The sequence below is a fragment of the Sphaerodactylus townsendi genome, linkage group LG11 (assembly GCF_021028975.2).
Source record: "Sphaerodactylus townsendi isolate TG3544 linkage group LG11, MPM_Stown_v2.3, whole genome shotgun sequence".
Lineage (NCBI taxonomy): Eukaryota > Metazoa > Chordata > Lepidosauria > Squamata > Sphaerodactylidae > Sphaerodactylus > Sphaerodactylus townsendi.
This window is the reverse complement of record NC_059435.1, coordinates 66,034,609-66,057,162: the sequence shown is the minus strand read 5'-3', so window position 1 is coordinate 66,057,162 and position 22,554 is coordinate 66,034,609. Positions and strand designations below refer to the sequence as shown.

General features: G+C 43.0%; 1 protein-coding gene across 4 annotated transcripts in view; it reads right to left on the bottom strand.

Moving 5' to 3' along the window:
* The window catches only part of DIP2C (disco interacting protein 2 homolog C), a 353,066-nt gene that overhangs the window by 64,975 nt on the left and 265,537 nt on the right, over positions 1-22,554 (bottom strand). For all 4 annotated transcript variants that reach the window (XM_048510380.1, XM_048510382.1, XM_048510381.1 and 1 more), the window contains 5 exons: positions 22,055-22,174; positions 19,847-20,044; positions 15,688-15,779; positions 9,754-9,864; positions 71-194 (listed from right to left, as the gene is read on the bottom strand). In XM_048510380.1, coding sequence (XP_048366337.1) covers positions 71-194; positions 9,754-9,864; positions 15,688-15,779; positions 19,847-20,044; positions 22,055-22,174 — 645 coding nt within the window. The remainder of the gene's footprint in view (positions 1-70; positions 195-9,753; positions 9,865-15,687; positions 15,780-19,846; positions 20,045-22,054; positions 22,175-22,554) is intronic.

The following is a 22,554-nucleotide window of genomic DNA, read 5'->3' as shown; positions in this document are numbered from 1 at the left end:
TAAAACTTACAGCTCAGCAGCACTCATGAAATCTGGGTCCCTTATTGGAGACCATGGAGAATTCACTTACCTTTAAACTGTGGTATTTCCCCAGTAGGGCTTTTAGGCAGTCCTTTATGGCATGCGTCGCTAGTCAAGGCCACAGTAACGCCACAGCTTCCGAGCAAGAAGCCTATCTGTTGACTTCCTGCATCCTGATTGAAGACAAGCAACAAAAGAAGCACAGAAGTCAGTGCATGAGCCGTAATAAGAAGTCTACATGGACACAACTATGTCTGAGCAAGGCTCTTTGTATGTCATGCTTCAATGGGGTTTGGCAGCCCTGGCTTGGGAAATTCCTGGAGAACTGGGGTTACGGCTAGCGAGGGCAGGGTTTGAAGAGGAGAAGGATCTCAGTGGGGTAGAATGCCTTACAGCCTACCCTCCAAAGCAGGCTCTTTCTCCAGGGACACTGATCGCTGAAGTCTGGAGAACTGGGGCATATCTACTTAAAATGGAGCCTGGGGCTAGCCCAGGTGTCGCCACCCCTGCAGCTGCCCCTCACCCCTGCTGGAGCAGGATGCAGTTGAAGGCCTGCAAGCCTGGCTCACCTCGCTTGCAATCTCCACATGGAGATTGTGAATGACTAGCAGGGCTGGCCCATGTGGAGATCAGGCGTAGGGATGGCTCCACCTCCAACCCAATATGGAGTTTGTGGGAAGAGCCAACGGCATAAAGATAGAGGGATGACAGCAGCCGGCTTCAGTCTGGGCCAGGTTTGGATTTAGCTCTAAGCTACAGGCCACAGGTTAGAGTTGGATCCAAGCCTGGCCCCCAACTGAGCCACAGGCTCTTGCTGCTCCCATCTCCACATACAGATCAGAGGCAGGGTAAGCCAGCTGGCCCATTCACAATCTCCATGTGGAGATTGTGGGCGGGACAAGCTGGGTTCACCGGTCTTCAACTGCATCTGTGTCCCAGTCCAGAACTCTACGGGGAGTTCCGGACTGGGGCGCAGTTATGAGGAGGGGACATAAATGCACCCCCAATAAATGGCACCTGTGGGGGTCGAGACCCCCCTGCCCCCTAGATCCTCAAGTGCTGGAGACCTGTAATTCTGGGAGATCTCCTGGGCCAACTTGGTAGTTGATAAACCTAGTTTGAGGTGTTCCATGGGACGGGTGGGGAAGAACAGAACAAAACAAAATGCTGAATTACCTCTGTGGCTTGATAGTTCATTTGTCAAAATGTCAAACAAAAAATTAGGAGGAGGAGAAATGGGGGAAAGGCCATGCTAGTCAGAGGTCGGCAACCATGTATTCTGCTTAGTCTGGAACGCCTCTTTTATTTTTATTAGCCAAACTTGTCTAACCCCAACTCTCACAGTTTTCCTTCCATGCCCACTTTATATTCTGTCGACAGCCCCTCCCCTCAAGTAACCCAGGAAGTAAACCAATGCATATGTGTTTTACAGATGAACTGAGGCTGAAGAGATTTTCATCCCCCACTTGGGATACTTGAACTCAGGAAAGGTATGTGCCATTTAAGGAACTGAATCAGCAATGGGTTCAGAACAGACAAGGGGAATGCTATGACTCAACACTGGTCAATCCTATTCACACTCACACTATTTAACCTAGATGGATTTTAAAAGGGGGACTAGATAAATTTATGGGAAAAATGGTTAATTGTTGGTATATGATTTCTGAACTATAGCACAATAGTTAAACCTAAATGGATAGGTTCAGAGGATGTATGGGCCCTTTCCCCACTTACCTTAAGCCCCGCGCTACTCTCCTCAAGTAATGCGGGGTCCCCCGGCACTCCCCACTACAGGGGCGGCGACAACGCAGCTGCCCCGATGCTGCCGCTCTCGCGCCCCCTCAGCGCGCGGCATCCCTGGCGCTCCTCAAAACGGCGCCTTTTGATGATGGGAACGCCCGGGCGCGCACCAGAGATGCCACGCGCTGAGAGTAGAGGGCAGCAAAGGTAAGTGGGGAAACGCCCTATAACTCTGGATATCAAATAGTGGGGACCAACAGTGGGGAAGGACTGTTAGCCTCACGTTCCGCTGATGGGCTTCCCAGACCAATCTGAAAACTCCACTGGTAGAAAAAGAACGCTAAACTAGATGTTCTCTGTCTGACTCTAACAGGATTCCTCTAACATAGCCAGGAGATAGCGTTGGTTAGATCTATGCAGTGGTGAACAATCAATCCAATCCCACACTGGTTGCTGGCATACCTCTCCCTTCCCCTCTGTGTACATACCCAATAAAAACTTCCTAGTGGGAAAAACCAAACATTAGGAAAACAATGCTGCTGGTGGTTGTACCCGGGGTTACATGTTCCAACGAGAATTCTCCATTTTACAAAAACAGTGCTAACAGGCATGCAAAATTCATGCATCTGACCAAGCAGTACCAGGAAAACAACATGTTTCCATTTTAAAAGATCAACAGCACATTGACCAGAAACTGGATCTGAAACAGAATCCAGGATTTTTGTGCCAGAATTAAATGTTACGTTCTTAACAACAGGATGAAAAAAAAGTAGGTATGCATTAGAGGACTAATAACAAACCAGAAGAGTGAGGAAAAAACCCTGCAGCCAATGAAGTCATCGTGATGACGAAACACAGGTTTTTTTTTACAGACAGGTCTATGTTTTTTTTTTCCACATCGGGTCCAATTCAAGTTTTATTTTTCTTTTAATGAAATATTCGGTCACATTGATAAAAGCCATCGAAGCTAGATTAACATAATGGCATCGACTCCTCATTCTTAGCGCTAGGCTTTTCCACACTCCGTTTTCAGAATAGACTATATTGATGTTTTTGCCATATGCTGAGTTCAAGCAAGATGGTGGGATGAGAAACTAAGCTCTAATACGTTGAATAACCTATTCAGATTCAGACATCCAACAAGTTGTCAACTGTATTTGCAGTTTCTGTTCATTAATCATTAGAGATTTATTTCCAGCTTGGCAAAGAAAGACATACTTTTGCAAGAAAAGTCTTCAGAAATGAGCTCTCATTTGGTTTGGCTTCTATGAAAATCCAGACAGAAGGAGGAGTCCCCTTTTTAGGATAAATAGAAAGAGACAAGAGGATGAAATCATGCCATTTTGGGGAGAAATCTCTGCATGCTCTTCTATCAATAGGTTTAAGATTGCCTGAATAGGCTCTGGCAGAACTACAACGCTTAAAGGCATTCATCAATTTAGGCAGATAAAAGCGCACCTAAGAAGTCAAGGATAGATGTTAGAAGTCTACTCCTCCTCTCTTTCCTTAGTTGCTTCCTAAAGATTCAGAAGATGCTAAAACTGTTATTTTCGTGGCCATTAAATGTGGACACCAGAACCATCATTTACAAGCAAAGTCCCTCAGTTAGGCAGTCATCTTCATTTTGATTAGGAGAGTGAAAAACCCAGCGTATGCCACCACAGTCTGTTTATCAAGATTCCGTTCATGCCTCATCAGAAAGCAAATTAGAATATCTAATTTTATCATCGTTGCCCAAAGCCATTGGCTCAGCAAGGACCAGAGCCTAACCCTTCCGCTTCCAAATTCAGTATTACTACTCCGTGTTGCCAAGAAACAGATTCGATGGAGTGATGTGGACAAAAATGAAGAGAACACATTTTGAAAGCTCACCGACACTTCATGCAACTTGAACGGCGTTGTGCTAGGTCCACAAAATCCTGTCTTGGCAGCCCAGAGTAAACACATATAAATCCCATTCTCCCTTTGGAATGATGGTAACCCCCAGACATGCATGCATTATTTGAAACCAAGAGCCTTCAGTGCAAATATCTGTCAATTATGGCTCCTCCGCAGAGGCTTAGGTCTAACTGCAGAAAAGCAAAAGGATCTTTCCATTAAGCCTCTCTTCTCACACCAAAGGATTTTTCCACTAAGCCAGCCTTCTCCTACCATTTTGTCAATAGGAGTTCCCTTAGCTCATGAAGCGCCCGAAGTACATATGCTGTCAGAAATATATAAACTACACTATTAGATAGTCTGTACTTTGTTTCACATAAAGATGCTAGTTTGATCAGATGAAGCACAGCGGTTGAGAAAACTGTATGCTTCCACGCTGGAATATAGTCCCAAATGAATATGAAAATTATTACTCATTTTTACGCACTGCCTTTGTCAAAGCCATTATTTTGTGTGTTATTGAACATGGTGCTTTGATACAAGAGCATTCATGTCAAAATGTATTTTTACTTTCAAATGAATGGGGGAGTTGGGCTAGGTAGGCCAGAGTGGTGAAGTGGTTAAGAACAGGTGTACTCTAACCTGGAGAACCGGTTTTTATTCCCAACTCCTCCACATGAGTGGTGGAATCTTCTTTGGAGACTCAGATTTGCCTCTGCACTCCTACATTCCTGCTGGGCTAATCACAGTTCATTCACAACTCTCTCAGTCTCTCCTACCTCACAAGGTGTCTGTTGTGAGGAGAGAAAGAAAAGGAGTTTCTAAGCCCCTTTGAGACTCCTCAAAGGACAGAAAGGGTGGAAACATAAATCCAAATTTTTCTTCTAGGCATTAGGACCCAGGCTGACCATTCTACAACAAAGAAGGTTCAGCATGCTTTGTTCTATGGTAGAAGAATATACAAATAACTTTATGTGAAACAGAGTATAGATTCCTGAAAGGTTTTGGTGGCTATTCCAACTCCTATTCCAAGGTCTCAAAATCCTTCCAAAGGAGTACAGAAAGAGTTTTTTTTCTAGAGTGAGATAGCAAAATACACATACTCCAAGAACTCCCCAAAGAGCACTAGATTTTTCAATAATCATTTGGCGGAGGACACATTCCATATTCCTCCATATTCTCAGCAGCAATATATTGCTAAGTGCTGCCAGATCGTAGCCCCAGATCACCCCATATGACTTACCAGCAATAAAAGGACAGGATATCACATAAAAAACTAGATATCACATAAGAAGTATTTGACAACTCCAGCCAAAAAACGCACATCCATCACCTTTGAATTCTAGTATGATTCCACCTCTAACCAATAGCTAACAAGTCAGTTGAATCAACAATTAGGCTGTGATGAAGACAAAAGTAACTCACACCTTCTAGGGACTATGGCCGCTTACAGAAGCCTGAGACAATCAGAACCGCCAGCAACACCAACATTAAGAGAAGGTCGAAAGTCATAAATTATAACTTGTCGCACAAGAGAAACCTATTATGTCCAGAAATTGAAGGGTTTTAAACAAAAGCAGATGATGTAAGAAAGGAGGTGTGGACCAAAGCAGAGGTCAAATGAAGGGAAGGAGAGAAGCCAGGACTGGTATAGGAATGGATAAATAAGCAACACGGGGGCAAGGCTGTGACATGAGGCTGTAGCAAACCAAATAAGTTTGCTTATTTGAAATATTTGGTCCACAAGATAGTAAACAAACTGAAGTTCACAATAAATTCGGTATCTCTCACACAAACACAAAAGAGAAGAATTTATTTAGAAAATGTACATGCCATCACTCCAGAGACCTGCCCAAGGCAGCTTACAACTAAAAACACAAAACCAAACCAACCATTAAAAATGAACACTGAGCAGCATAAAATGATATTCAGAAAACAGTCCTCAGGCTACAAGCAGATCCCAAAACAGCCAAAAAGAAAACAAGGAAGGGAGGAACTTCTTAAGTTCAAAGTTGGGATTCAGAGAAGGGTGTTGGCCTGGCAACTAAGGTGTTAGGCAAACCACAAAGAGAAGACCTCAAAAGGGGTGCTGCTCCACCCTAATTATCTCAACATGCTATTGATTGCATAGCTTTCATTGTATTAATGACTGTTTTAAACTGTTTGGATTTTATTGTATTTTCTATGCTGTAAGCCACTCTCAGCCAGCTCGTGGGGAAGAGAAGGATAGAAATAAATCAAGCAAACAACTAAAACTGTTCTAAAGGTTGATCACCACCCCTGAAAAAACCCCGACTCTGGTCACCAGCTGTCTCCTCCCTGGGAATGGAGGCTACAAAGAGCACAGCTTGAAAAGCAGCTCTTAACCTGTGAACTGGACAGTACAGGAGAAGGTCTCGTTCATGTCACAAAGTCCCGTCATCCAAACTAAAGACCGAGAAAACTACCAGAAATAGTCTTGTAATTAGGATGTTGTGGGTTTTCCGGGTTGTATGGCTGTGTTCCAGTGGTATTTTCTCCTGACGTTTCGCCTGCATCTGTGGCTGGCATCTTCAGAGGATCCTCTGAAGATGCCAGCCACAGAAGATCATCTGAAGGTGCCGGCCACAGAAGACCCTCTGAAGATGCCAGCCACAGAAGATCATCTGAAGATGCCAGCCACAGAAGATCATCTGAAGGTGCCGGCCACAGAAGACCCTCTGAAGATGCCAGCCACAGAAGATCATCTGAAGATGCCAGCCACAGAAGATCATCTGAAGGTGCCGGCCACAGAAGACCCTCTGAAGATGCCAGCCACAGATGCAGGTGAAACGTCAGGAGAAAATACCACTGGAACGCAGCCATACAACCCGGAAAACTCACAACATCCTAGTGATTCCGGCCATGAAAGCCTTCGACAATACATTCTTATAATTATTCTACAAAAGGGTCTTTTGGAAAAGAGCCTCTAGAAGTCAACAAAGATTAAGCCTTCAAAAGAACATTCCCAGTATGTTTCTTTCACGGCCTTGATGCCATTACTAAATCCTGTATCATGCATCCACCCACTGTGCCTCAGACCATTCTAGGACCGGCTTAGAAACATTTTTAAAAAGAAACAGCAGGGAACAGAAAGGAGAGCTATACTGACAAAAAGGCTGATAGTCCTACAATCTTACAGTATGTATAGATCCCTATGAGAAACCACAACTGGCAAATGGTCTTCCCACTGAACTACAACTCATACGTGGCCACGTTTGGGAACACCTTGCTAGCATTTTGATGATGGGAAATAACATGCTGCATCTAACTGGCACACAGCCACTGTTCAGTAAAAGCTTCTAACCTAAGAAGTTTCAAAACAAATCCTTAAAGGCATCATGGGCATGCACAAGAGTTTCAAACAGGCCAGCCCCACAGGGGACTCTCGCATGCATGAGAAGGAATGAAATAAAATGCATTAATTCCACTCATCGTTCCTGCTGCTACATCCATCACAATGGCTCACAACTTGCCCAGAGATTGACAGCCATATCTGATTTGCAATCTTTTCTTTCAATCAAGGTACAAAGTTCAAAATGCAGAAGGCATCCATTCAAAAACAGGAGGAGCTCAAATAAGGGAGGGGGCAGAAAAACATGGCCTCGTCTACTGTGTTGACCGGTCTCAACTTCCAACCAGGTCCAGTAAATTCTGGGTCAGCAATCAAGCGAGTAGAAGATCTTCTGGGACGGCTTATGTGATTTTCAAGTCACTGCTAGCACTCCAGTTCCATCTTTTTTCAAAAATACGTTCAGCAACATCAGCAGTTCCAGCTCCTTCCAAAGGTGGCTTCTGTTTATCCCCAAGCTGCTGGGTCTTTCCTACATTGTTTCTACTTCCTTTTTCGTTATTTTTTGTGTGCGTGAACTTTCAAAGTGCGCTTCCTAAAGTGTGCCTCAGCAAGATTTAAGCTAAACTGTCCAATTCTTTTGAATAACTCATGCGAAAATCAAGCAAAACCAAACTTCGATGCATAATGATTGGGGTATGACATTTTTCTCAGTGTTTTCTCGGTCGTCTACAGCAAAGAACTTCATGAACATCTTAGGGGCCAGTTTTGCATGGCTACAGTAGAACAAGCGGAACATGGGCAGGTACAGTTCCACCTGACATTTTGTCAAAGGTATGAGAGCAGCCCTCCTGCTGAGATTCTACTTGAAGAACCTAAATTAAGCTGAGCAATCCAAGATAAAATATGTCCCCCAAAACAGTTATTCAAAAATATTCGTACATAAACCGCAAAAATACATCTCGTATTCATCACAAGAAGACTCTCCCTTAAGGCATGGAAAAGTGGAATTTCTTATAAAAAGGAACTCAGCACCCTTTTGATGTTTGCATTGCAGGGTCCTCAATTCAACATTCAGTCAGCACAAGTGAAACGTAACTCGCATAACAAAAAAGTAGCACCCATACACTGCAACATGAACCACAGCAAATCGAGACGTGCCCTGGCATCAGGATTAAGAAATAGAACTAGTTTCCCTTACAGATTCTCTTTAAACAATCATATTCAGTCTTCTGTAAAGCAAGGGTGTTTTCTTAAGCTGGTCTGAACAAAAGTCAACACAACTCATAGCATTTCCAGTTTTCAGCTGAAGAGTTGTGATGTTATCTTCTACATCCATGGATGTCACGGTCAGTTTTTTCCAAGGGTGCATAAATTTGAGGAAGTTTTCCCTGAATTTATCATCCATGAAACATTTTGAAAGCCAATCCAAGAACAGGGTCCATCAACATTAAAAAAATATCCAGAAATTTAAGATACAATATATCTACCACCATATGTGAATAACGGTGTCACTTGAGACTCTACTGAGGAACTTGCAGGATTCTAAAGATTACTTTGGTACTTCCTGAACCATCTTCCCTTTCAAAAGAGCTCGAGCAGAGTTTGCAAGTGTTGCTGGGATGGACCAGCGCTTGAGGTTTTACCCCTTAAGAAAGGCGTTACAGTGGCCTGGGAATTCTAACTCAGTGGTACACGAGGAAGCTGAAAAATTCACAGAATAAAAAAGGAAGAGAGGGAAGCACGGGATAGCCTAATCTCACCAGATCTTGGAAGCTAAGCAGGGTTGGTACTTGGAAAAGAGACCACAAAGAAAGACCCTGGAGAAGAAGGCAATGGAAAACCACCTCTGCTTCTCACATGCTTTATTTATTTATGTTATTCGTTTTGTAAACCACCCCTTGCCAAAGTCCACGTAAGTCAACTGCAACTTGATGGCACTTTGTACACACAAGAAGAAGAAGAAGAGTTTTGGATTTATATCCCCCCTTTCTCTCCTGTAGGAGATTCAAAGGGACTTACAATCTCCTTTCCCTTCCCCCCTCACAACAAACACCCTGTGAGGTAGGTGGGGCTGAGAGAGCTCCGAGAAGCTGTGACTAGCCCAAGGTCACCCATCTGGCGTGTGTGGGAGTGTACAGGCTAATCTGAATTCCCCAGGTAAGCCTCCACAGCTCAGGTGGCAGAGCGGAGAATCAAACCCGGTTCCTCCAGATTAGATACACGAGCTCTTAACCTCCTACGCCACTGCTGCTCCTGGTTTGGACTAAGTGTTTGCCCAATCAAAACCCAACTCTGTTATTTTTAGCTGAGCAGAGCCTCACTTGAGATCAGTTTAAGCTAATCATGCCCTTAAGTAGCATTTAAACCAGGAGTGTCCAGCTCCGGCCCTCCAGATGTTCATGGACTACAATTCCCATCAGGGAATCTCATCAGGCTGATGGGAATTGTAGCCCATGAACATCTGGAGGGCCAGAGTTGAACACCCCTGGTATAAACTAATTTGTTGCCACAAAAGTCCCTAGTATCTTTGTCCTCTCAAGCTGCCTAACATCCGGGTGTAGCTTCAAAACAACACAAACGAACAACACCGCAGAATCTAGAGAACTCCTAGCCAAGTTAAAAGGAATAACCGACGTATGCATATGACAGTGAACTTTCATCAAAGAATAAAGTTACATAATAATACACCATCATTTCCCATTCTGTTCCAAAATGCCTGACTTATTCCGGCGGCCGTATCCTCTTGCGATTTGTTCTGACAGCTTTTCTAATGGAGATTACAAGAAACTGTTCTCTCTTACCTTTCGGGTAAGTGGCACTTCAATAGGAACTGGGACAACTTCCGCAAGTAGGCAACCATAAAAGGCTACCATAAAAGCAGCAGGATCATTGTTGGGAAATACTAGCGCTACCTGCGGAAGGAATATATATGCATATGTTGAAAAAAAACAGCCCCAAGCACATTTTTCCACCTTTAGCTGACGCACAGCAAACATGTAATATTTACTTGATAACACTGCAATGTTTTAGCTGAAAATAGAGCAAGAAATAAGATTTCAGAAGCACTTTGACATTTGAACAAGATGCAATCTAATGCATAATCGTCTCTGAATTCCCTGCAAAAGACAATAGAAGCTTTATTCACAAGTTACAGGAAACACCCATAGAATCCATGCATAGCGTACACTTGTTTTTTTGCTTTGTATGTGCAGGCACTGAGTCATTCCCTCATTATGTTAATTGCACGGACAGCTGAATATGTGATTCAAACCCACATTCATCGAGGAATCCTGGTTATCCTAGGCTCATTCCGCACATGCAGAATAATGCACTTTCAAACTGCTTTCAGTGCTCTTTGAAGCTGTGCGGAATAGCAAAATCCACTTGCAAACAGTTGTGAAAGTGGTTTGAAAACGCATTATTTTGTGTGTGCGGAAGGGGCCCTAGTTTCATTTGGTTTTTTAAAGTTTTTAATTGTGTCATTTGAATATTACATTTTATATTAATATTCTTCATTTGTTTTCAAACAATACATTTTCCCCCTTTTCCCCTCCCTCCCTGTATTTTCTTCATAATTTTATCAAACAAACAGCAGTAAGTTCATTCTTTGTAATCTCTTCTTCCCTATCTCCTCATTGACTCCAGCTACTTTCATCCAGTGCGCATATATTGACCATATCTTCAAAATTTCGCTCTGTTTATCTTGCCACAGTTTATTTTTTGTTATTATATCGAAAATGTCCAGTGTCACTTGTTCCCAGATATATTCCAACCATTTCTGGATTGCCCATTTTTTCTTTTCTTTCCAGCATAAAACTATTGTTGCATGTGCTGCTTTGATCATTATTTTATACATATAGCTATATTTTTTTATCTATCCTAGGCCCCTTCCGCACATGCAAAATAATGCGTTTTCAAACCACTTCCACAACTGTTTGCAAGTGGATTTTGTCATTCCGCACAGCTTCAAAGAGCACTGAAAGCAGTTTGAAAGTGCATTATCTTGCATGTGCGGAATGAGCCCTAGTTTCATTTGTAACATGAATGTGGATTGGCTCTTTCTTTCAAGCAGATGTATGCATGTACACGCAGGCTGTATGTGTGTTCACTGTTAACATGGGAAGAGGACTACCGACAAAAGTATTTCCAGTCTTGCCGTGCTTCTCACTGCTGAAGGATACTATCACTCTTTTGCTGAACAAGGGCTGTGTTTCATTCCATATTGACATCCAAACAAGAGCTGGGTTTTTTTCGCAGCATCCATATAAATTTTGTCCCTAATTGTCCACTTTCCATATTTTCACCTACTTTGCCACAGTCTTTTCCCAATTTGGTTCGATATGATCTTCTTGAAAAAGGCTGCAGTCAAAGTGTGTGGGAATGGGAATGTACATATTTTTTCAGGTCCCACCTTTATAGGTGAGCCAGCATGGTGTATTGGTTAGTGGCTCTGGAGAACTCAGAAATGCGGACACTATTTGTGATACTTTGACTGTTCCTAACAAAGGAAATAGATAGCTGTTGTGCTGACCTGGAGAGCCCAGCCTAGCCTTATCTTGTCAAACCTTGGAAGGCAGGGTTGGCCCTGGTTAGTATTTGGATGGGAGACCACCCAGAAAATTGCAGAGTTGCTATGCGGAAGCAGGCAATGGCAAACCATCTCTGAATGTATCTTGCCTTGAAAAGCTAACAGGGTCCTCCATTGATTTCCCAAGCATGTTACCATGGTGTCTTTTTCAATCTGTTTCTGAGACAGCTTCTCTTGAGCATACAATGATGTTAAATGGTCCTTATTTCTTCGCCCCATCAAACACCTGGCCCTTATCCATGCTCCCATGTGGTTGCTCAACCTCCCCTTCAGCCATTTTCTCCTCCCCCTCGTCCTCCACTTTCGAAAGGATTTAATTTCTTTTCTCTTCGTTATATTCCATTAAAATGTAACCTTAAGGCGAAGATACACTTTGTGCCCACAGTTAGGAGCCAGTAGAATTGGCAAGGGAAGTTGCTTTTGCAGGAAGAAACTGACAAGGGACTGCAATAACAGTCATGCATTACTTCAGCTCTAATTTGGCTATTTGGGGGTGGGGTGGACTACAAGTTTCTTCAGGTAATGGTGCCTGCTCCACTTGCTGGGTTTTCTTTTCTTTTCTTTTTTGCTTCCACTTTTGTGAGTAGTTTTGAATGGTAGAAATAAGAGTATAGTGTCTAGATCGGGGGAAGTAATTGTACCACTCTACTCTGCATTGGTCAGACCTCACCTAGAGTACTGTGTTCAGTTCTGGGCACTGCAATTTTAGAAGGATATTGACAAGCTGGAATGCATCCAGAGGAGGGCAACCAAAATGGTAAAAGGTTTGGAAGCCATGCCCTATGAGGAGAGGCTTAGGGATGTTTAGTCTGGAAAAGCGAAAGTTAAAGGGAGGACGTGATGGCTATGTTTAAATATTTGAAGGGATATCATGTCGAAGAGGGAGCAAGCTTGTTTTCTGCTGCCTCAGAGACAAGGACACGGAATAATTGATTCAAGGTGCAGGAGAAGAGATTCCACCTAAACATTAGGAAGAACTTTTTGACTGTCAGGGCTGTTTGACAGTGGAATTCACTGCCTCGGAGAGTGGTGGAGTCTCCTTCTTTGAAGGTTTTTAAACAGAGGCTGGATGAATATATGTCGGGAGTGCTTTGATTGTGTGTCCCTACATGGCAGGGGGTTGGACTTGACGGCCCTTGTGCTCCCTTCCAACTCTATGATTCTATGAAATGGAGGCCGGGTCATTTTTGAATTGCCGATTCCTTGTAACTGCACCGTAACCCTAGAGAGTCTGTGCAAAAGAACAAAAGGGAGGAGGGTTGTTCTTCTGCGTCACAGATGAACTCCACTACCATTAGGAACAATACATTTTCAGCAGTAGCGTACGGAATAAATGCAACAGAAGAGACAAGGGGAAAAACAACAGGAGGAATAAAGATATGTGGAATGATTCCACAGAAAATATTTCCAAGGCACAAGGTGAGACCACTGGGGAAAATCGGCAGTAAGATGTACATGTGGAAAAGGCCCATGATTTAGAAACTTGAATACTGTCATAAATCAAGATATGAGATGCTGCAGACTGATCTTGGCTAAATGCCAAAGCAGTCGATGATTTAAATTTTACAGCTGTTCATAGTCTTGCTGGTTTAATTCCGAAGACTGTCCCAATTTTAGCACTGGAGATATAAAGAAGGTAGCTCATGCACAGAAAACTCCAGGTGTGTAAATTGAAAACTAAAGCAATAGGGATGAACGAGGAAAGACATGGGAACCAGGAGAGCTAGGAGTTGCAAACTGGTGAAATGGAAAGGTGATGCTGTGTCAGAAACAAATTAGCAGTGGGGATGCAGAAGGAATGAACAAAGCGCAAGAACAAAAAGAAACAACAGATATGGAGATTGGAAGAGGAGGCTCTACTCCGATCCATGTACCTATGACACAATTTCTTTGAAAAATAAGTAGCAGCATGTTTTGTACTTGTCCACAACTATCTAGATTGGGGTGTCAAACTTGTGGCCTGGGCACAGATCTAGCCCCTTAAGAAGGCCTGTGAGTCAGCTGAGGCAGCCCCCCTGTCCCCGATCTGGCCTGGTGAAGCCCTTGCCAGTTTGCCAGTCCAAGCACTTACCCACCCCCTGCAAGCCTGCCACTGGCTCACAAGTCCAGTCTGCTCCGCATGCTGATTTGGGGCTGGAGAAGTTACTGTAGGTTCACCACCTATGGAAGCCTCTCCCCAGTGCTAACCACCTCCCCCAGTACCGATCTGGGCTAGCAAGCCTTCTGTGGACTCGTCAGCGAAGGCAGCCAGGCCCCTCCCCAGTGATGATCTAGGCCTCAGGGAAGGACCTATGAGTATCTAGAAGGCTCGAGTGGACTACAATTCCCACCAGTCCCTTGTGATGGCTATGCTGGCAGGGGATGATGGGAATTGTAGTCCATGAACATCTAGAGTGCCATAGGTTCACTACCACTGATAGGCTGTTGAGCCTGCTGGGGCTCACCAGCCAAGCAGCCACTACCACTACCACCTCCTGCCTGGTCCAACAAGCCACATTTATGTCATCTCCAGCCCTCGCAACAAATGAGTTTGACACCCCTGGTGTAGACAGTGGCCTACCGAAGCTTAAGCTAAAATTCTAAGTAGAATGAGCGTCTTGTTGGACAATAAAAATAAAATGGGAGTTAATTCTGAGCAAATATCTTTAGGGTTGCACCCATAATCTGAGGCCCCTTCCACACAGGCAAAATAATGCGTTTTCAAACCACTTTCACAACTGTTTGCAAGTGGATTTTGCTATTCCGCACAGCTTCAAAGAGCACTGAAAGCAGTTTGAAAGTGCATTATTCTGCATGTGCTGAATGAGCCTTAGTTTCAGAGAGGGTTTGCTTGCAGCAGAATTGCTGATTTGGGGGGGGGGGGTATGAGTTTTTGAGAATCAAAGCTCAGGGAGCTGAGAGTCAAAAGCTCATACCCTGAAAATCTTATTAGTCTGTGGTGCTACTGGACTCAAAACTAGCTGCTCTTATAGTTTTGGAAATGTTTTAGGAGGTAAGTAATTTTGGTTTGCATGCTATGAATTCAGCTCTCCACATGTTCCAGCTTTGGGTTTTATTACGCTCGTATGTATTTATTATATCCTCAACCCCACCCCCTGCAATATTTATTGCACTTTTATTTGGATATTTATTTTATGGACACTGTTAAACTATCTCGGGCTTGTGCTAGAGAAAATAAATGTGGCCTATGAGCCCAGCTGGCAAGACTATACATAAGGAATTGTGCTTGTTAAGCCTTGTTATGCAAAACAAAAACATGCAAATGGCATGGTGTTTTTTCTTAATCATACATATTTTATATATTGTCACAGATACATGTTAATTATTTTTTGTACTGAAGCAGAGAAACGAACGCGGCGAGGAAATGAAAAGTTTCCAGAGACTAAAAACAAGAAACCCACTCATCAAAAAGAGCTGCTGACAAAATTTTTGAAAAGAAAACCTCTGTGACAGAAGACAGTGTTGTTTGAAACGCATACTCCCTTCACCTCGACATAAAGGAAAGTTCAGGGATTATTTCTCCCCCAAAGGGAGAGAATGAATGCCTCATAGTTTGAGCATGTGTGACTGGCCTATATAGTTTCCAGTTTGCGATGAAACAGAGACCACACCAGTACAATGCGAGCTCTTCCTCCGCTGATTCAGGAATACAACCCGGTCCATCCCCATTTAGCAATGCGTCTGGCCTCTTGTGCCAAGTGGGAATGTTTTTAACGGACTGTGCTCTGCATCATCTTAATTAGCTGGCAACATTCCTTGGGCCAGGCCCAGACTCCTCACAAGGCCCCAATTGTTTGAGGCTCCTGACTGATATTAGTACCAAAATTGATTTCATCCACATGACAACATGCTCTAGTGCTCTTCATATAAGGAAGCCATTGTGGCACAAATTTCTTTTTTTTTTTAAGTAACTTTAAAAAAAAATAGGTTCATTAGACTAAGTTCACCACAGACTTCCAGCCATTTTTACTGTCAGTATCAGACACAATCAGGTGAACAAGCAGCAATATAACTATCGCTCAATGACTACGAAATCAAGAGATTCACAGTATATTCCAGTACAGATATTTAGATTCTGCCATCCATGAGTTATCAAGGATAAAGTAGGATGCCATTAAAAATGCCCCATAACTATTCGGGTACTCACCCGGTCTCCTGGCCGCACCATTGGCTCTTGCTTCGTGCCTAATTTATGCAGAATGTTGTATGCGACCTTCATACTACGTGTCCAAAGTTTGCCTGTTCATAAAACAAATTGTAAAGTTACCTTTAAAATAGATTACACAGTTTTCTTCTAAGTAGGATTGAAACAGTTTTCATTCTCCCTCCCCTCCACTCTGACTCACGAACACAAATGTTGGTCAAATGGCTCTGACTAATTCTGAAGGACAATTTTGGTAAAGCTACAGAAACCAGTGAAGAAGAACAAGAGTTTGTTTTTTCGGTGTAAAATGTTCTACAGATGGTATGTGACACCGGAAGCTATTATGAAGATGAATTAAAGCTGCAACGGTGTTCGTTGGAAAAGTCCAGAAGAACTTGGATCGTTCTTTTATATATTATGGACGTAAAAAAAAAAATCAAAAAGTGCTGAGTTGAAGTACACAATAAAATACAAAAAGTATTGAAGACTAAACTTCCATTTGCTGTTAAGACAATGTTACTGGGTATCCTTTCTCAGAATTTTCCAAAGAACCTTACAGAAGTATGTTTGTATTTGCTAACAGTTTTTTATTTCAACAACACAAAGGAGTCAGATCCATTTCTATGAACCTGTCAAGATTTTATGGTTTTGTTCTGTACTGCTCTCAATCCGGCAGATAGAAGAAGGCCTACTTATTATGGGCATAATTAACAGGGCATTTTTCCTACAAAAGTCATGCTTTTGATAACATCCAGTACAGCTGGCTCAAGAGAAGTTTCTAAGGCTCATTCCGCACATGCAGAATAATGCACTTTCAAACTGCTTTCAGTGCTCTTTGAAGCTGTGCGGAATAGCAAAATCCACTTGCAAACAGCTGTGAAAGTGGTTTGAAAACGCATTATTTTGCATGTGCGGAAGGAGCCTAAGTGACTGGACCTAGAGACGTTACCATTAAGCCTAATCCAAATGACCTTAAGAGAGATACTAAACCCTTTCAGTCAACATAAAAGGCATTAAACCAACTGAGAAAGTTCCATCAGCAACACCCCCATGAACTATTTCCAAGTCATTACTCTGAGGAGACAAATTAGTTTCACAATGATTAAGTAAAGGACATTTCAAACTAAAAATTCACAAATGTAATATAAGGAAGAAGCAGAAAGTCAAATTTTCTAAATGAGCATGAACCTTAGCTATATAAGCATGAGAAGGCAGAAGTAAAACTGAGATCAGGCACGCCTCTTTACACAACACACTTTGGTGGAAAAAGAAAAGATCAACAGTGCCACCATTGATTCTGCAATCTGAAATGCAAGAACCAGAGGCCAGCCCATTTAAACAACAGGCAAAGGATCCTAATCTAGTCACCTTCTGAACATGCACAATGTCAACATGGCAAGAGTGTTTAACGTGCGGTGTCTCCTTGCCTTCTCACATTCACATTCTAACCTGTAGACTGCATCTAAGCAAGAGTTGTTGATTTCAATAGGTTTGAACAACCATTAAAGCAACAAGGCTTAAGGGCACTCTCTTGACAAGCAAAACTGAGAGGTTTGCAGCTTATCCATTCATATGCAGCGGCAATTAAATAGGTTCTGAAATGCTTTTCTCGGGACAGCTTTGAATATGGCCCAAAAGCACCGATAATGTAGAAGGATCTTCTGCAGTTTCCTTTTGGTGCTCCAAGGGTGCACTGGCCAATCTCTCATAGCAAAGCTTTCTCGGACAAAAATAAATGCAAGTTTCTATGATAAACATGCCCTGACCTGGATGGCCCAGGAAAGCCCGATGTCATCAGATCTCAGAAGCTAAGTAGCATTGGCCCCGGTTAGTATTTGAATGGGAGACCATTAGGAGATACCTGGGTTGCTATGGCAACCCATCTTTGTTAATCTCTTGCCTTGAAAACTCCACAGGGTCGCCAAAAGTCAGCTGTGCCTTGACAGCACTTATACACATGCACACATAATAAAAGCAGAAATACTATTGTTCAGGTTGTTTCCCAAAAGTTGAGCTTAACTCCATTTAAAAATTAAGGGGACTGACCCCTAAGTAAGTGTGCCAGAGACACTGTAAAGACACACCAAAGCTTATGACAGAGAAATATGTCAAGAAAAAAAGCAAATGAGACAAGATCAGTTGTCATATTATGAACAGTAGGACTATCATCACCGCACGGCACCAACTCAGTCACAGCAAGCCAAAGGAATCTTACCAAAACACCATCCAGCAGTTCAGAGTTTGTAAAACAGAAGCTGCAAATAATTGTCAGGGTGTTTTTCTTCCAGAATATCAAAAAAATTACATTCAACTACACACAGTATAATCCTAAAAAGAGTTACACCTAAGCGTTACATCTAAGCCAATGGATGTAGAAGAATATCACTGTTAAGGGTCATATTGAAAGTACAGCTACTTTATTTCAGTAGCGTATCTATACAGGACACCCTTTAGACATAAAAGCCTCCAATGAGATTTATCCTAAAAACAATCTATGAACATAATCATACACTGTATCTGTTGGGGCAGCAAAAGGGAGCAGGTTAGTGAAGTTCATTTTTGTCTCCCCATTTCCTCTTAACTTTCTGGTTCTTGCTGTTTTCTCCTTCCCTCTGAACAGATGCAGAGAGCAGAGCCCTGCAGTGCCGGATATCCATCTTCCCCAAGACACGAAGTATTGAGAGTCTGGATCTATCTTCTCATAGATAAAAGGCATCTCATAGGCAGCAGGAGGCCAGTGCTACGTTGAGACCTCCCCCAAAGAGAAGAAAAGCAGAACTCGAACACCTTTTAACAAAATAAACTTGCTACAGTTTCTAGCTGCCTTGTGAAGGGATAGTCAAGTAGAACACACTGGCTGGTCCTCCTTGCAGAATGGTACCAGAGGCAAAGGTATAGCTGGACTGTCACAGTTCAGGTACTGCAGTTCTATCAACTCCCACAATAATTCTAACCAATAGGAGAATTTTTTAGACACTTCCAGATAGAGGATTACCTCTTATCAGCCCTGCCAGCATGGCCAATTGGCAATGCTGGCGGGGGCTGATGGGAATTGTAGTCCATAACATCTGGAGTGCAAAAGGTTCGTGACCATAGCCCTAATCCAATCAGTGACGTTGGTCTGGGACACTATAGACTGCTAAAGACCTCTGGCAAGTGGAAATGATTGCCAGACTGTTTAATAAAACCGTTCCTTTATGTTGAGAAAAGGCGAGAGGACATACACATTAGTCCCTGCATCCAATTTTTATGCTGGAACACACATATGCAATGATGGCTGCACAAAGAGTATGCAATACACTCATGAACACATAGCAAGAAATATTTCAAAATCTGGTTTTGTAATTCAGAAAGCCACTGGGTGATAAGTCTCACACAAGATGTTTCACATTCCCAAAAGAAAACACTCGCTAAGGAATCTTGGTGTTGTTTTGTTTTTAAAGGTAATGTGAGAAAAGTTAGGCTCCCAGGATGTCGGCTAAAGGTGTCTGATACGGCAATCTTCTGCAGCTGTCAGGTCATGATAAGGGTGGGCAACTGCGTGAAAATCCCATGCATGCTGCCTTGAACTCTATGCAATTAAAAATAGAAGAAAACAAGGAGGTTCTCCCCCAGTATTAACGAACGCTGTTCACAATGGTGCTTCAAAGAAGGGCCCAGTTGCCATAGACCAGTGGTTCTCAACCTTCCTAATGCCGCGACACTTTAACACAGTTCCTCATGTTGTGCTGACCCCCAACCCTAACATTTATCTATTTTACAGATGGAGAACACTGATGCAGAGAGTCTTAGGCGACCCCTGTGAAAGGATTGTTTGACCTCCAAAGGGGTCACGACCCACAAGTTGAGAACCGCTGCCATAGACCCTTCAAGTGGAGATTCCCAAATCGAGCGCTGAAGCTTGTACACACCAGGCAGTAGGCTTCATCCTCTTCCATAATTTGTGTCCTTCTATACAGGCTTCTTCATTGAACAGAGCAAACCGAGTGCTTCCCATGCATTAAAAATTACCACTCACCCCTCAACTAAAAGCATATTTTCAATAATTCAAGGAAACGCTCCATGTATATTTGACAACAATCAAGGTGATATGGAAATAAAAGGATAAATACATTAAAAATATGGAAATATGTGGGAAAAGTTGCAATAGAAGGCTACTTACCGTAAGTGAGAATATATAGTGGTTTTCCATTGGTGTCCATAGTGGTTAGGCAAGGAGCTTTAGGAGAAATCGTTCCCCATCGTTGTAATGCTGCTTCAAGAGATGGAGGCCAATTTGTAACCACGCCCAGTTGTTCCCCTCGCATAGCCAACATCTGAGCTCCCTCTGGCTTTGGTTGGTTTGGGTCTGGCTGTTGAACTTACAGTTATAAGAGAGAGTTACTTTATACATTTTACACCATGCTTTATTATAGTTAGAGAAAATTAAAAATCGACCTCTGAAAGGTCATCTGAGAACAACCAGAACATTAAGTCCAATAGAATAGATGGCTGCAAATACTCAGGTCCAGTTTACACATCTCAGTCAAACCAGGAGTTGGCTGATCAGAAAGTGTCGTTGGCTCCTGCTTTCCTCCCACCCTGAACTGGATCAAATCCACCATTTCCATGGGCAGAAGGATTTCCAACCACGCAGCATGACATTCTTGCCTTCCCCTTCCCACTGCATGCCCAAAGGTCCCCGAAATACTGCTCCCTGGATTTTTGGCCATGGATATCATTTGTTGGAACTAAACTCTTGTCTAGATTCCAGCCCTTCACTTCATGATTCACAGTAACCAACATTTAGGCATGAATGAAGTAAGCTCATGGTTAACATCAACTGTAGGCCTTTGTGATTTGAATGACATGGTAAACTAGGGTTGCTACGAAGTAGGACATGAAGAAGAAAATTGACACATGCAAGGGGAGTGCATGAGCCCAAAGTTATGCAAAACAAATGGATTGGCCATGATGTTCCCCTCTCTTTTTTCTGTTTTCTTTCCTTCTTTCCTTTGGTTTCCTGCCACCTTTCCACTGAAGGAATGAAACAGCCGCTAGCTGGTCGTCTCCCACTTTAATTTGGCCTGTCACCATGTGCGAACGTCTTCCTGTCTAGGTGAGGTAGGGAAGTAAGATCATATTTTAGGGCACCACTTGTACATAGGCACCACTTGTATATTACTAGTTAAGATTAGGCTTGATGGCTCTAATTGTATATTTTAATTTTATGTTTTACGTTTGAATTACATTTTGTTAGCCTCCCTGAGCCTGGCTTTGTCAGGAAAGGGTGGGATACAAATCGAATAAACAAACATAAATAAATAAATATCTGAAGATATTTTCCATTTCTGCTCCCAGATGATGCCCAAGATAATGCCCAAAGAATCCAGCACTGGATCTTCCACCCTGTTGGAGGGAGCCCCAAAAGACATTTCACTGTAGTCAAGAGGAGAACAGTGCTTCCTAACTAGAAACGAAGAAGAAGAAGAAGAAGAAGAGGAGGAGGAGGAGGAGGAGGAGGAGGAGGAGGAGGAGTTTGGATTTATATCCCCCCTTTCTCTCCTGCAGGAGACTCAAAGGGGCTTACAATCTCCTTTCCCTTCCCCCCTCACAACAAACACCCTGTGAGGTAGGTGGGGCTGAGAGAGCTCAGAAGAACTGTGACTAGCCCAAGGTCACCCAGCTGGCGTGTGTGGGAGTGTACAGGCTAATCTGAATTCCCCAGATAAGCCTCCACAGCTCAGGCAGCAGAGCTGGGAATCAAACCCGATTCCTCCAGATTAGATACACGAGCTCTTAACCTCCTACGCCACTGCTGCTCCCACCTCCTACAATGTACAAGCGGTGCCCTAAGTGGCAGGGTATTAATATTTATCCATTTATTTCTTCTGGCTCACATCACGTGTGCACAGTTTCAAACTGTACCTTGAAATGGTAGGTTACAGGGGCGAACGAGTCATCTAAGATCAAACTCCAGAGGGAGACCGATGTATCATTTTATCCACAATCACTTCCCAAAGAATTAAGTCATACAGTAAGCCAAGAGTCACATGCTGAACAAATGATACATGCATGAGTGAACCATCTCTCTCCCAGTTTTCAGTCATGTTCCCTTCAACACCCATTATATTCCCTGCCACAGCACTGATCGTTTCTCAAGGAATTTTCATTTCGAGTGAACAAATAGAACAAATGCATGACGACGGCAGCAGGGTTGCCAGGAACACATCAGCAATCTATATAATTTAAATCTGAGTACGGGGTCAGATTAGGCACAAAACTAGCAGAGCTAGCTGGTTGCAGAACTTCAATTTTTCTAGCACTTTCTCTGCAAGTAATATATATTTTTAAAATATCTCTGGAGAGGAGGCGTATCAAGCCTTTTTACCTTCTAATAATTCTTCGAAGTCATCCACAAAGAACTCTCGTAATGGTGGCCGCTTGGGTCGTTTTAGGGTGTTGACCAGCTGCTGAATCTTTGCCGACACTCTGCTGCTCACTGGAACTCCTGCAATAGGGATTAATACAGGTTTTTAGCAATGGGCTGTTCTGTCCCGTACCATCAGATATACACAGAAGGGGCACAACAACCCGAAGGCAAATCCCAGTGATCAAGTGAGACTGGCTGTAACTCTTTGTCAACCCAAGAACAAATACCATATTCCAATAAAAACAGGATCTGTCCATAAAAGTCAATGCCAATGTGACAATGGATCTGTCTTTGTCACATCTGGACACAACGTGACAGATGTGACCTCTGGAGATGCCGGCCACAGAGGCAGGTGAAACGTTAGGAACAAGATCTACCAGACCACGGCCACGCAGCCTGGAAAACCCACCACAACCAATCCAAACATTTGTCCCTGGGGCCCAAACATTCCCCCACTA